This window comes from Manis pentadactyla, chromosome 2 (assembly GCF_030020395.1).
Source record: "Manis pentadactyla isolate mManPen7 chromosome 2, mManPen7.hap1, whole genome shotgun sequence".
Taxonomy (NCBI): domain Eukaryota; kingdom Metazoa; phylum Chordata; class Mammalia; order Pholidota; family Manidae; genus Manis; species Manis pentadactyla.
This window is the reverse complement of record NC_080020.1, coordinates 11,944,935-11,960,730: the sequence shown is the minus strand read 5'-3', so window position 1 is coordinate 11,960,730 and position 15,796 is coordinate 11,944,935. Positions and strand designations below refer to the sequence as shown.

General features: G+C 44.2%; 1 protein-coding gene across 1 annotated transcript in view; it reads left to right on the top strand.

Moving 5' to 3' along the window:
• The window catches only part of ATP8A2 (ATPase phospholipid transporting 8A2), a 544,332-nt gene that overhangs the window by 500,325 nt on the left and 28,211 nt on the right, over positions 1-15,796 (top strand). The window contains exon 35 of the mRNA XM_036917383.2: positions 2,019-2,123. Coding sequence (XP_036773278.1) covers positions 2,019-2,123 — 105 coding nt within the window. The remainder of the gene's footprint in view (positions 1-2,018; positions 2,124-15,796) is intronic.

Genomic DNA, 15,796 nt, shown 5'->3' with positions numbered 1-15,796 from the left:
CCCCAGTGTTGCCATTCAAGCTTCTCAACTCGTGAGTTCCCTCCGAGCCCCCAGGAGCTCGCTCGGTGGTAAATACTATAAAGTTTCTGCGTGGCTTGTGGACATGGGTGCCTTTCCCTTACTGGGAGCATGTGCAGCCGGGTAGCATCGAGGAGCTCGGATCATTTCCCTGAGGCCGTGCTGTGAATGGGTGGAAGTGGGCAGCTCTGGACCAGTGGTTCTGGTTCTTCTTGCCTTGGCCGGAACTGTAGCTCTCCAGGGCTCCATGTCCTGTGGTTCAGCCTCCCTTTGCCCAAGCCCACTGCTCAGTGTCGCCTTTCTCCCCAGCCCAGAGGGCAACGGTGGGGGCTGTTGTAGAGGCCCTGCTTGCTCTGTGTGGGGAGAGAGGGAGAAGAAGAGGGGGCTTGGTGGGTTAGGACAGCCCGGGCAGTGAGAGATGCTCTTCCTGCAGGATTAGCCAGAATGTTCTCACGGGGCCTCCACCCCGGGAGTGAATCCAAGGGCAGCGGTGCTGCCACTTGGTGGCTTGTTATCAATACAGCCCCATAACCCTGCAGGGTAAAGGTCAAGTTTGGGCCCAGCAGAGTCAATACTATTGAACAGTGTAAGTTTCAGCATTCTTTATGACTGTCTCCTTTCTAGCAACAGGTTAAGCATTTTCTCATTTATTGTTTAAATGGAAATTCCACGGACTCTTCTTTGAACTGCACTGTTTTATGCCTCTGAGTCTCAGGACACTACTTGCTGTAGTTGAGGTATTACGTGTTCAAACCTGTGAGGTTGAGTCCCCATGTTTGCTCTGGGCAAGAGGAACGACAGGCCCGTACACAGTGTCTGCGTACTAATGCCCCAGCAGAGATCAGCCTCGAGTGTTGGGGGACAACCGGGCGTTATCTTAACAGACTTTCCCGTGAAGGCGGAGGGCGGGCAGGGGTGTGATGCCGCTGAACTGGCTCCTGTCTTCAGAGGGTGCCCCCTGCACTGCTCTTGCCTCCTTGCAGATCTGCTCCATGTGGGTCCTTGCCTGTCTTTGCGTCCTGCTTCTTAGTGGGACCCTCACATTCATTAATGTTGACAGTCATGAAAAGCTTTTCATGGTAAGAAAATCTGCCCCTTTTGCTAAATTAGGAGGCTTTTTCTTTCCACGGTTTTTCTCTTCCCATTTCTTACCCGTATCTTATTAAATGCCTTTTCTTCACTTCTATTGTTTCCATCCAGTAGCTGTTCAGTCTCAACTTTAGGAAGACCCTGACATCGGCCCCTCTTTGGACATTGTAAGGAATTCCTTCTAGTTTAATCAGCGAAAGGGTGCAGGTAGCGTTTCCTTCAGCGCAGGGAGAGCACCAGGTCCAGGCTGAGATTTAAATCGCGGTGCAGAGGCCAGCTAGCTTGCTCTTGCCAGTCTCAGTTGTTTAACGCCAGCAAGGCCTACATCTGTGGGCCGAAGGGTAAGTCTCTTCAGGACAAGGATGGGACAGCTGTGCCCCGATATTTGTGTCCACCCCGCATCTCTGGTCAGGGGGTTGGTCTGAAGAGCAGGCAGTGCCACGTCATTCCCATTCCTGCTGGGCAGTGGCTCTTCCCACACTAGAGGCGATCACAGGCAGGGCAGGAGCCCAGAGGCCTGATGTGTCCACTGTGGGAGGATTTGAAGCACCTTCTGGGTTTTCAGTCCTGCAGCGAAAGCTTCTGAGACAGCCCCAAGATCATGCACGCACCCTGGTCTGCTGTCTGAAGGTCAGGGGGTCCTCCGCTGACTTGCAGGCCTTCCACAACAAGCAGTGTCCTGTGGGGGGTGACTTCTGAGCTGCATGGGCCCCCCTTGTTCTGCAGGATGTGGGGTGCTTCCCAGGCGAAGAGGGGAGAGCCTTTGCTATGCATGGGACTGTGACTGCCCCATCATGACCCTTGGCCTCAGACAAAGGGCATCCAGATGCGACCCAAGTGGGGAGCAGCCCTTTTTTACAGCTGTGCAAAGGTCAAGTTCATGTTCATTTTGTCTTTTCCTTGTGACACAGGGCCAAGCATACCTACAAAAAAACGTTGCTGGAGGAGGTGCAGGAGCTGGAAACAAAGTCCCGAGTGATGGGCAAAGCGATGCTTCGGGACAGCAATGGAAAGAGGTGGGGCAGCTGTATCCAAATAGTTGCAGGACGCACGTTCTCCAGCCCTTCTCCCTGCTTTTCCTTTCTGTGTTTTTTGTCTTCTCCATTTTCACTGTGAACATGGAATGGTCAGTTTTAAGCATATGGGTGTTTCTCTGAGAATGTACTCACAATGAGATTTAAATTGCACTCTCTCTAGGGCAGCATAAAGTTTGACTTTCTGGGTCACTGGGCCTATCCCCCAGGCAAAATGGGGTTTTTATTGGGTGTGAACATGGGTAAAACAACTCGTGTAGAAAATAAAAATAGTAGCAACATTATCTTAAGATGGAGAAGTTCTGTTTTAGCAGTATCACCAAAGAGTATTTAAAAGCTAGGCCTTTTGACATCAGGCCCAATTATATTATGCTAAAGGGTGAGTGTCTACCATGAGATTTGCATGCTGAGTAGTGGGTGTTATTCATGTAAATCTTGTTATGGTTTGCTTCAAGTGTACCTGAGTCTGTTTTATTTGTCATTGACATACTGGCTAGTCCATGGAAAGAAATGCCCATGTACCAGCTCCTTATTTCTCAGAGCATCAGCCTCCTCTTCCCTATACCTAAAGTTGGGCATGTGAGTAGTAGTTGTTTAATCATGGATGTTAAAGTGTTATTAGAGCACATTTAGTTACAATCCATATACTACCAAAGGAAATTCACCTGAACCCAAGAACAGTTTGCAGTGTAATAGAGCCACTGCTATATTAGAGACATGGACTGTCTGGTAAATTATGAGTATACAATTCCCCTATAAATGCTTAGAAGAAAATCTGTAGCTAACTGCTAGTGAAACAAAAATCTAGAAGTTGAACACATCTAGAGAGTCCTACTGTGTGTTTTGTTTATATTCTATTTATCTGTACCATCTTTCAAAGCAATGAAGACAGAACTTTTTTTAAGGAAAGAGATTCCAAACATTTTGAGAAGTATTAGGAATATAATTTCAAATAACTACAATAATTTCAAAACATTCCAGGAAAGAGGCCTTAGAGTATGTGTTTGAAATTGTGATTTTTGTGTTTATGACATTTTTAATTATTCCATTAACATTCATTGGATGGCAGCTCTGCTAGTCACTATAAAAAATTATTACTGAGCAAAACGAAAAACACTGTCTTCAATAAGCTTAAAATCATGACTACGTGGGGGCCGAAAGCAGATCTATATATAACCATCACACGAGACAGCACATGGCTAAGGCATGGGCAGGGCTGTTCTGTTGTTAGATGCTTTAGGCATAGTGCTTAGCACCTACTAGACTTTCAAGGACCTACAAAATTCTTTGAGACTTGAAAAAAAAAAAGTTCACAGGCCCTAAATATAGGGAGAAGCCTCGACAAATTGAAATTAATAAATGTTTAAAACTCTACAAATGCACATCAGTCTTAATAACTGTCCAGCTTAATAAGCACACTAAGTTTTATTGTATTTGAAAACAACTTACAGGCTCTCTTAGATGTCAAGAATTCTCAAGAATCTGGTGATTGCTGAGAGATCACAAGTAATCTCTAAGTAAAATGAAAGTTTCAAAGCAAAATCCTAAAACTCCCTTCAAACATTTGACAGAAAAACATAAGAATGAACCTTACTGTACATACAGTGCATAATACATATGACATACAAAATATGGGATAAGCAACGGTTTATGTAAGGCTTCCAGTCAACAGTAGGCTATTAGCAGTTAAATCTTTGGAGGGCAAAAGTTACTTGTGGATTTCTGACTGTGCAGGGGGCTAGGGCCCCTAACCCCAGCATTGTTAAAAGGTCAACTGTAATGAGATCGTCTCTTCCTCTGTTTTAGAAGAAGACTACTATTTTTAGGAGAGGTTAGGGTTTATGAAATTTATGTGCAACACAGAATATTGCCTGATCCATGGCAGGAATGCAAAATGTCAGCTGCCAATTTGGCAGGAGAGTCACAGTGTTCAAGGGAGTCATGGGCCGTCAGCCTTTGCAGAGTGTGAGCCCATCTTTGCTTGTTGCTGATAAAAAGAATGTAATCTTTAAAATTCACTTATCCTGTTCAAAAGTCACATTCCAGTGTTCTGATGGGTATCAGAAAGTAGAGTTTAAACATGGTTTCTGTCTTCTGCTTTGGGAAATCTGTTTTCTAGCTATTCTGGGACTCTCACCCCTGTTCAGTTGATGGGAAGTGCGCAGGGGCGCATGTGCAGCCCCGACTTGATTGCATTGGTTCCTTTTCCACTAAGTGCAAGCGTCCTGCCTCACTTCTGTGTTCCTAGCAGAGGATAGTTTAGGGACTCCACATCTCCCACTATCCTCAGTACCCTGCCCCCATTTGTTTTTCTCCCTCCTAACTGCTCCCAGATTTTCTGGGTGGTCCATCTGCAAACTAGATAATGGAGGTGTGTGCGCTGCTCTCTGCAAGAGACGACTTTGTCCTGCTTGGCCTCCGGAGAGCTACCTCACAATTGTTCCTTTATCACCTTTGTTTGCTTCCTCCACACCTGCCTGGATTCCTGTGCACCTCTGGTGCTGCCGAGGAGTGGGGGAGGGTAAGCCTGGGCAGGGGTGGGGAGGGATGACTCCAGCTCTGTTCTTCCTTCCGAAGATTGACAGACTCCCTCTGGAAGGCCTGAGTATCATTGTCTCTCCTCACCCCCTGCCCTTCCTTATTCCCCACCCCATCTGGTACTGCAGTTCACTTGAGCACCTCTCTCTAGCTGCTAGTCTGACCCATAGGAGAAGTTCCATAAATAGCTGTTGGCTGACTGGCTGGAAATGCAGAAGTCCAGTGAGCTGCCAGTGAGGAAAGAAGGTGAATCTGCATTACCTGGGCAGACCTGCCGGTGCCTGGTGTGTGGAAGGTGGCCACAGAGAGATGCTGGAGACAAGCAGGTGGTCACTCGACTTTTGGTGAGAGGGCCGTTTATCTCATGGCTTAAGTACAGAGCTAACAATCCTGGATAGACATGCAGGACATTAGCATCGCTCTACCTGTGCGACGATGAACAGGCTAAGTTGGTCCTGCCCACAGCACACGGCCCATCCTGCCTTCCCTTGCTGGCAGCAGCCCTGCACACCAGGTGTTCGCAGCATCCCTAACCATGGGAGGGTTACTCAACTCAATTCTGAAAGCCTTCCTTAAAAGGACATTTTGCCAAGTCCCAAAATCCAGGCCCGGGTCACTAGCAAATATTCTAGCTGTTTTTCTCATTAAAGTACTCATGAGAAAAGAACAAAAATCTTTATGCATCATTTATCTTCAAAAATATTTTTGTGCCAAATTTAGAATTACAATTTTAAAATGATAGCTAGGGATTCCAAATGTCCCTCTATGTCCTTATTAATTCATTCAATAAAATACTTTAACCTAACATTTTATTGATGTTGTCTAAGCCCCACAGGTTTACACTGTTTTGGTAAACATTAAAATTCCATTAGCACGCTCCTGCACTTTCTCATTACTAAGTCTTCCAAAATTAACCTGTATAATTTATGCATAAATAACCCTGTTCTCATGACTTAGACAAAACAAGCTAATGCTGAGAAAGGGTGAGATCAGAGATTTTAGATATCCAGAAAATACAGTGAAGTAAGAAAATGCTGAAGGTCACGAACAAAAATATCTTGTCTTAATTTTAGTTTGTCTTTCCTTGATGGAACATCTTTCTTGAAGTGTTCTTTGTGTAGCTTACAGATACTAAGTGCTTGTTAATTTTGGATCGTTCAGAATACTTTCCCCAAACCATCTTCCCAGTAATCTTTACCAAGAGACAGTTCTGCTCCTCACTCACTTAGCTTCGTGACCTTGGCTAGAATAGCGTCTCTCATGCGTGATGTCACTTTGCTCATGTCTAACAAAATGAGCTAACTGGAGGAATTCCTTTTTTTTCCGTATTTTGATAATATTTTCTCCCCTTATTCATAAACTGTAACCCATGCAGTTTTTTTTTTTCTTTTTTGCTGGTGGAAGAAAAGCTACTGGCGGTCAGTTACCTTTACAAATATAATTTAAACAAATGCCTAAGATGTCGTGGAAGCTGACAGACTTACTATTTTTTTTCCCGTAAATTGTTTTTCTTTGGTGTGAGGCAGGGAGTGTTCTGATGTCGTAGGTATTAGAGCAAGCCAAAAGAAAGGTGAATGTATATGACAAAAACATCTAGTTTTCCAGTTATACTTAGTCTGAATAAACAGCCAGGAGACCCTTATTTTGTTCTAGGCTTTCTTGGTGTTCATCACAGTTAGTGGGATAATTTTCTCCAGTTTCAAGGCTAAAGAGGTCTGGTTGCTGCCCTGCCTTTCACCAGCACGGTGGTGGGTGATCTCTCACACTTAAGTGCTTCCCGGAGCACAGCTTACTCTGTACCTTGTAAAGGTAGCCAGGTGACCAGTCCTCACCTTATAGGGACCAACCGACAAGTCTCCCATTTGGTGTAATGTCCTCTGTGAATGCTGCACGGGGCTCCATAACCCGGAGCTTTGCCAATGCATGTGGGGCATGCAGACAGCCAGCCCGTCTGCCTCTGGAGCTCAGAATGGAAATCTGATTCTCTCCTCGTCTGCAAGGCCGCAGTGCCTGGCTCCTGTTTCATCCAGGCCACCTCCCCACCAGCAGGCGCTGGTCCAGCCCGGTGATCTGGGGTCCCTCATGGAGTGTTATCTGCTAAAAATCGAGGCCAGAGCTTGAAACACATCAGCAAGATTTTTCAAACAAACCAAAGATCACTCTCCCACTCCAGACAGTGCTCTCTTGGTGTTCTTCTAAAAACCAACTGTATTTAAAAAAACAAAAATGAAAATCCCCCAGTACATTTTGAGTTGAGTCCTCAACTGAAAAATATCCATTAGACTCCAAGTTTAAACAGAAATCGTTTGATCTTTGAAATACTGTTTAAAAATCTATTTGGAGTCGTCACACCTCCAAGTCAAAACTGGTACAACTGCTGGGTCAGAGATGAGTATAAGCAAGCCCTGAAAGAGGAAATACACCAGCTTGATTGTATATTATTTCTCTACTGTTGACTTTATATCATTTCAGGGAAAGCGTGTTTTTTTTCTCCAAGTCTTGGCAATGTATGTGTCTCTCTTCCCTTTGTTTCCCTTCCACCCCTTCCCACACTTTCTTTCTCTAAAATAACTATTAGTTTTTTATTAGCTAAAAGGATAGGAAATTATGGCATCATTTTAGCAAACCTCTCCAGGCCAGGTGGCAAATGCTTGCTTCCAGCACCTGGCTAAGATTTATTTCACTTCCAGCTGCATTTTTTCCATCAGTGGGTCATGCAGCAGAGGAGAGAGCCCAGATTGTAGAGACAGATGGGTCTGAGTTGGGCTTCAAGCTCTGCCACTCACTTAGCTGTGTGACCTTGGCTAGGTTATTAACTTCTCTGAACTTTGGTTTTCTCATCTTGCAATTGCTTTGAGGTTTAAATGAAATAACACATATTAAATCTGTAGCATATGTAGACGTTCAGAGAGTGTTAATAACCCTTTTGTTCCCTAACATAGAAGCTGAAGGACAATTAAATTTCACTGGCCGCTTTAACACACACGGGTTTTTCCCAGAACACTCAGGAAGAGTGTGAGTATGGCAGATTCTCTGGTTTGCAATGTCAGGGTGCATCCCACCCCCAGGCTGGGGTCAGGGGCAGAAATCTAGCTGAACCCCAGGCACATCAGAGCAGTGTGGGCAAACCACGGGGAGTTTGGGGTTGGCAGTGTGGGAGAGAGCTTAAAATCCTGACAGTTTTCCAAGTCAGCCTTTGGACGCCTGCTCCAACTCAGAAGAGGGTGTACCAGCCAGGCCGTCTCCCTGGCGCCAGGCTCTGGAACCGCAGCCCCACGTACCAGCCCTTCTTTCGGGGCTCCCTGCTCCCACTCCTGATGAGGTCTCCCAGCTCTGCGACACCCTCTCTGCATCATCTAGCTCCCCGCTGGCCTCCCCACCCAGTGGGGTGCCAGGTCTCATAACTGGGCCTCCTTTGCACTCCGAGGCCAGGGTCCTGTGTCAGAGGGCAGTCCCTTCCTGCAGGCTCCGTAATCCTAACCCCTCCGTGGGGCTTCTCCCTCTTCAGTCCACCCTCCACGTGGCTAAAAACCTGGTTTCAAAAGCACAGCCATGTCATTCTGGTCTCTGGTCTAAAACCTGTCATGGTTTCCCACTACCTATGGAGCTAAATGCAGAAGACCAGGGCCGCAAAAATGATTTGACCTCCTGCCCCTTTTTCCCCCGGGTGCGTCTCAGCCTTCTGTCTCCCCTTGTCCTCCCAAACCTCCCTGCACCAAGCCTGGCCCCACTCCGTGGCCGACCCTGCCCCTGCGGCCCCTGTTGGCTGGCTTTATACAGTGATGTAGGGGACAAATGACCCAGGTCCCTGGAGGCACCCACTGGCCTCAGGACAAATGCTTCCACCTCCAAGCACACTCTCTGACGTTACTAAGTTGTTTCTGACTTTTCGCCACCGTGATAATGTCAACGTGGGCTTCCCTTAATGCGTTTGTTTTTAGTTTTTTAATTAAAATTATTCAAATAACAGTATAGAAACCAGCATAATGAGCTCCCATATACTCATCACCCAGGCACAACACTTACCAAGGTTTTGCCACAGTTCCATCATCTCATCCGTTTTTGGCTTCTGTCTTGTCTTTGCTGAAGCTTTTAACTTTGACACCACGTTCCACCCATAGATACTCCAGGATACAGCTCTGCATAGCACACTATATATAACGTGTTACAACTGATTCATATTCCACTTGTTTTGTTATTACATAAAAACACTCCAATGCCAGTTTTCACGTCTGAAGAAATAACAGTAATGCCTTGGTATCAATTGATGCCCAGTCCATAAACAGATTTTCTGGATTGTCTCTCCCTATCTTTTTAGGATTTTATTAGATCTGTATTAGGATCTAGACAAGGTCCATGTATAACATTTGGTTGCTGTGTTTTTAAGTCTCTTTTGATTTCAAGAAGCCTCCCCACCACCTTTCCTTGTTTTTAATACCACGGGCTTAATGGAGATGATGCCCCATCTGATTTCTCCCCTAAGGATCACCACCACGTGCTGTGAGTGAAAGTTTCCTCCTGTGCAGGGAGGAAACTTGGCCTTAGGGGGGTGGACTTGTCCGCCCAGATCCCCCTACTACACAGAGGCTGGACCCTCGTGTCCCAAGTCCAGTCCTCTTTGCACAAAGCCAAGATACTGAGAGTCGTCCAAATGCTCCCATTTCCAGTTTCATATTTAGCAGCTTGCCTTCAAGGCTGTGAGCCCCCAGGGGCCGGTGGGGTGGGGACGACAACTGGGGTGACCACAGAAAAAGGTCAAAGGCTGCCAGTTTGATGAAGTCATGTGCAGAAAGAAGGCCAAAGAAGCTGGAAAACACAGTTGTCCGTCGTTGCCCTTAGGATCCCTAAACGCAGAAAGAACGTGGAGCAAATTTAGACACCATACCCTCTGCGAAACAGAAGCCAGACAACCTGACAACTTCAGAGCAAATAAAGGCAGAGGAGGTCGTGAGAGCTGTTTGCCGTTTTGATTCAACTCAGAAAAGAGAGGCCTTGTTAAGAAAGATGATTTCCAGCCAGAATCCCCTTGATGCAGACAAGTATGGTCTATAATAGCAGTTAATTGAATGGATTTAATCTTGTTTAGGGAAGAATCTTGGGCAAGACCTAATGCTGGCAGGCATGTTAGGGGGGCCAACAGGGAGAGTCCTCAGAGCGGAGTCAACAGCACTTCTGAGCAAGACCAGTTAAATCTCTAGCTTTGCTGACAAATACTCAGAACAGGTGAGGAAATGCATTAGCGGGACAAAGGGAGTAAATGGTCCAAGAAACTACAGACTGGCCGCTGGATTACCCAGATAGGGATTTCTGGTGACTGTTTGCATCCAGGGCACAGGAAGGAGAGGATGAGGAAAATAAACTCTTTAGGAAGTAAAACACCTCATTAGCATTTAGTTAATGCCTAAGCCGCCTGTGTCAACTACAAATAATTGATTCTCTGTTATTCTATGGACATTAAATCCCAAAGGCCTTTTGTTGTCGTCCTGGGCATGGACTGATGTTTAATGATTTTTAAAAACCGTTATAAAGTACCATTTGTCATTTGCTACAAAGCAAGAATAGGACTTCGCTTTAACCCTGAGGGGGTCCTTCGCTGCTCTGGAAATCCACCCTGGAGCTGAGCCACTGCCCACCGCTGCACAAAAGGAGTGCGGCGTCTGTCGCAAGGGCCAGAGAGTGGAGGGGGCGGGCTTGTCTCCCTGTGCTGCCGGGAGGCGAGCTGATGGGGTGTGCAGGTAGGTTCAGGGACAGTCAGCAGTTCGCTGGTAACATGTCCTCAGACGGTATTTCCAGGATGACTTGAGTAAATCTGTTTTTTGGAATATGACTTGAGTGACTTTACTGTCAACTTTTTCTATTTGCCAACAAGACTCTTTCAAAAATCCTCTTTTTCTCATGAGGTGAATGTCAGTAACTGGCCCTGGAGGCTCCCTGCATCCCTTTTTAAAGTAGTATGGAATATTTTAATCCTGTTTTTTTTTTAAGTTGGTTTTATTTAGCCCGTTTGAGCTAACATTCAGAGGTAGATTTAAAAATTCTGTTTTTTTCATTGTGTAGGTGATCTGAGTAGGGATATCTCACCATCTGAATAGTGATATTTCACATTCCAAGCAGGGATTGGTTCTTGAGGTTTTTAGGAGATCTTGGCTAATTGCTTTTCTGTTTTGTTATCAGTGAGTTGTCCCCTTTTGTGTTCAACTCCCCTTCCTTCCCTTCCTCCAGCTGTGCCGGATCTCTGAGTAACACCAGCTGAAGGCAGGTGGCCAGGGACACCCGCTTTGAACCAGTTAGGGTGCAGACAGCATCCAGGAACAGCCAGGTTCTTCTGCCCTTTGCTCCATGGGCCACACCTAAATCCTTAGGGAGGCTGAGGAAAGAAGTGCAGCCTGAAAGTTCAGGAGTGAAGTTGTTTTTGTTGTGTATTTAAGAGCATTGCTGAATCCCTCGGAGATACTGGACTGTAGGAAGAGTAAGATGTTGCGCGGCTGTGCTGGACATTTTTTGTTTATATTTGATGTCGGCTTTCGCACCTGACACCGCCCTGGTCCCAGGGAAGGCCTGTGCCTCGAGGTGCTGTAGCTCCTGTCCTTCTATCTGGCACTGAGAAAGCCGGTTAAAGGCCATTTGGCCACAGGTGAATGTGACATCATTGAACTTGTGGTGGGAACTCGGAGACTTATAAAAGTTATCACTGTGAGATGGTCATTATAGCCAGAATCATTGCATTTAGCAACAGATGTATTGGACTTTGGGGGAGATTTCTCAATAAAAGCAGGGGGAGGAAATGGGTGTGGCTCATGCTAGTGTCCAGAAAAGTAATTCCTTCCATAGGCCAGGACACAAGAATGACTGCTTTGCATGCAGCGGTGCTTGCTGGCCACTCGGGGTCCCAGTGAAATCTTCCCTCTCTAACAATGCAGTGATGACATGGGTATTCATTGTTTATTCTGTCTCTAGTAATTAGGATTGGCTCAAGGCACCCTCAGTGGTGGTAATTGGGAACTCACACTTGTTAATGAGTGAACATGTTGGCTTCATAACAAATAGAATCATTGATTGGCTTAATAGGAGACAGGTCATTTATTCATCCATGTAACAGACATTTGTTGAGAACTGGGGACGTGCCAGGTCAGGGTGTGGCAGAGAGCGAGAGAGACAGCTTCCCACCGTGTCAGACCTCACATTCTAGTGGAAGCACAGACAGTGAGCGAACAAGTGAATGAACAAGAGAATCCGTGATGGCTAACACGGGAAGATGAAGCCCGAGATTTATAATGGGGGCTGCATGACTAGCTGTTGAGTGGTCGGAAGCCTCTCAAGACAGACTAAAACGGTAGCCTCAATAAGACACACAGCCAACCAAACGCAGAGCATTGCAGGCAGCAGAGGAGTTGGGAAGGCCCAGGGAGAGAAGTGGCTTGGCGGGTGCCTCGGTGTCCGGGGCAGAGTGATCTAAGAGGCAGCGGGCGGCACGTCATCCAGGGATTTGTGGGCAAGAAGAGAGGATCAGGATTCCAGCCACCAGCAACCATGCAAAGGGTTTAGTCAAGGGAAATGCGTGGCCCAATTTTCTAGAATTTGTGGTTGCCATGCCACTTTAAAGCTGTAGGATCCCATTCTTAAATTAAAATGTTAAGTAAAATCCCAATATAGGAAACAAATTTGAATAGGAACATTATAATGTTCAATTGATACACTTATTTGTTTTAAAGTCAATTAGTAATAACAGTGAGGTGAATTCCTAGGTGACAAAGACTTCTGTGTCACAGAAGACACTTATATCATCTTACATCATCTCTGTATCCTACTTTTTTCTATTTTATTTTGGCTTGAGAAAAGCCCAGATGTAGAAAGGTCAGCTGCCAATTTTAACAGTGTTTCGCAGTTTACTTTGTAACTTCAGACTATTTTTCTTTTTTGTTCTTGGTTATACTTAATGTAGTAATAGTATGTTTGCTAAATTAATATACAAAATAATAATATATAAGCATTATATATTATTAAATATGTGATCATTATCACAATTATTAAATAATATATAAATAGTTTGTATAAGTTATTTAAGGTTCTTTCAAATATACAAGTCATATGAAGTGACCAGTGGTTTTACGTAAGCACTAAAACTCTATCATGTGATAAATTGATTGTTCTCTTATTACACAACTGACTTTGCAGATAGGAATATGGTCAAGCAGGGTGCTTGGACCAGAATAGGCTGATTGCCGGTGTTACTTTATATGAATGAACACATGCAAATGCTTTTTTAAAAATAGCATTATATAATTGCAACCTTCCTAATAAGTTAACTTATTTGTAAGATCAAATATAAGAAACTTTAAGATATTTACAGAAGCAAATTAACTTGAAAACATTTATGGTTTATAATACATTAAGAAGTGATATGTATTATATGAAATATTTTATGTTCTTATTTTTGTTAAATATTTTAAAAATATTTAGTGTATGTAGAAAGCAATTTAAAAACTAGTGTTTGAAAGTATGGTAAGCTGTGTTATAAGCTTAAAAGCATATATGATCCTGGTACTTCAATTTAGTTAAAAAATCCATAAGTCTATAGTCTTCAAAACTTTGAAGTCTTTGATAACAATACACACTTTACAGAGAGTAAAACACATACGATTATTTAATATTATTTATACATCTAGTATAGGAGTATAAAATGAATAACTTAAAATATTGCCATTTAAATTTAAAGGTACAATTTAAGCAGTTTTACATGCACCCACTGAAGTTACTGATAAATATAACTTTCATTACTAATGGAATAAAAAATTCTTAATTCTTCCATATATTAGTTTTTGCCAGTTCATTAGAAAAAGCCAAGATTTCAGATAGAAGAAATTTTAGATACTCAAAGTATTGCTGGAATGATCGTTGCTTTGTTTAGTAAAGCATTGGGGTATCACCCAGACCTACCTGTTCAGAAAGCATTTGCTTTTTTAAAGAGGAACTTGCTGAAAGCGCTTGTGTCATGTGGAGCTTTGGGCTCATTGTCCAAGCTGTCATATTTTGCCATCCTCACAAATCTATTGAAAACTGAAGAACTGTCTGAGTTACCCCAGGCTGGAGCCAAAGCCCTTTGCCTACTCCCAGTTTTTGTTGTGTCCTTCACACGCTGCAGACGGAAGGCGCTAACACACTCGAAAGCGAAGAGGCATCTGGGCGCATCGTGTGCAAACCTTGTTACTGCCACGTTACTGGACAAACTGGTTGTATTCTTTGACCAGACATCTGCAGATGTTCTGTGTACTGGAGCATCTGAAACACAGTGACTTCAAAGGAAAATCCAAGTGAACTTTTTATTCAATAACCCAGGGAAACGGTGCAGCTACACGTTTCTGTTCTATTCTGGCCTCTCCCTCTCGCATTCATAAATCGTGCCATCCCCAATTCAACTGGCCAGAGCCCCACATTTTCTGCTGTTCCGCAAAGATTTTCACTTTAGTTTCTTCAGTATTTGGAAATGAAAAAATACTTATGTCCTCAAAAACAATTGATTTGTATCTGGGCTGTTGTATAAGGAATGTCTACGGGCAAAGGGCACTGTCTGATTCCAGATAAAGAATTATTTTGAGGATCTTCAGGGAATTCTTCCATTAGGCCCAGCAGACATCCTCTTTTATGTACTTGAGATCCTTGGTTCTTATTGTTCTTTGTAAGTGACTTTTTCTTCTTCCTTTTTATGTAATATTCTCAAAGGACATAACCACATCATTCCATCGAGTTTACCTCATGGTGTGTCACTGCTGTATTCCTTGCATTAATTTCTTTCTTGAATACAGCAGCTTATACTGATGCCATTCATAGGTTTCCTGTTTTCTGACTTCTGTTACTTTATAGCTCTGTTGGAGCATATCCAGCTTATGACATCATTAGAAATATTGCGTGGACTCTGAGATGCACCTTCTGTGTATCCGTTTTGATTTTCTTGCTTGCTATTCATGTGTCAGCAGCAACTATTTTCACATTTCTAACAACTCAGATAGATAGACAGCAGCATTTCTCTTCTACTTCCACCACTTACAAGAACAACGAAAGAAAAAGAAATGACAGAAGAAAAAACTGATCGTACGATTTAAAGTTTATGATTTGCTGTCTGAAAGCTTCGTCCAGCCATCTGTGAGCAGTGCAGGGTAGAATGCTCTTTTCATTTCTTTCTTCTATAGACCATCACCCATTTATATCCAAACGCCTACAGACTTTTTGTACAAAACACCCACTGAGCAAGTAGTATCGTGATTTTTTTTTTAAATGCCTGTGAGCGGGCATAGCTTGTTGTGAAGATCATGTTATAAAAAGAGATTGCTCTGACAGAACCTTAGGCCCTTTTTCTCCTAATCTTCGGAGGTCAGCTTGGATAAAAGCAGAGCTTCTGAGAAGTGCCCACCCGTTTGCTCATCTGTAGTTGCCCCCTCAGAGGTGTCAGCATTGTCCTTGTTCACGGTGATGCTGATCCAGGCAGAAGGATGGATTGAGTCCTTGCATTTTGCCTGAGGTTGTGGTGGGCAACGAAGAAATAGAAAAAGGGCAGAGTAATGGTGGCAGATGGTAAGACAAAGGGAATGCAATGTGAAAAGTGTTTAATAGTGTGATGGAGAAACTCTCAGGAGAGCCCAGTGCAAATTAGAACTTGTGACCAGGAGTGAGTGAGGCAGGGGCAGGGGATTCCGGCTGCAGGGAATGAGTTGGCTGAGTTCTCTGGGCACAATGAACAGTTCAGGACAATGGGCCAAGAATCCAGCGGGATGGTGAGAAATTAGGTCGGATAAGTAGGTGAGGGCCGAATCATATAACCCGTGATGAGGTTGACCTATAAGCTGTGAGCCACGGGGAACCATCAAAAGCCTTCGCTTACACCTAGTTATAGAACAAGAGCTTGTAAGTAGAGAGAATTAAAAAAATGCCACTTGGACTTTCTTCACCAAGGTGTCTGCAGTTTGTCCATGCAGAAGCCAAGTTTATTATGTCCCCAGGATTCCTCTCCCATGCAGGGTGGCATTGGGACATGCATATTTCATCTGAGTGTTTGAAAGTCATGCCCCACTCCCATTCTAGAACAACTTACATTATTAGAGAGGTTTTCTTATAGTGGTCTC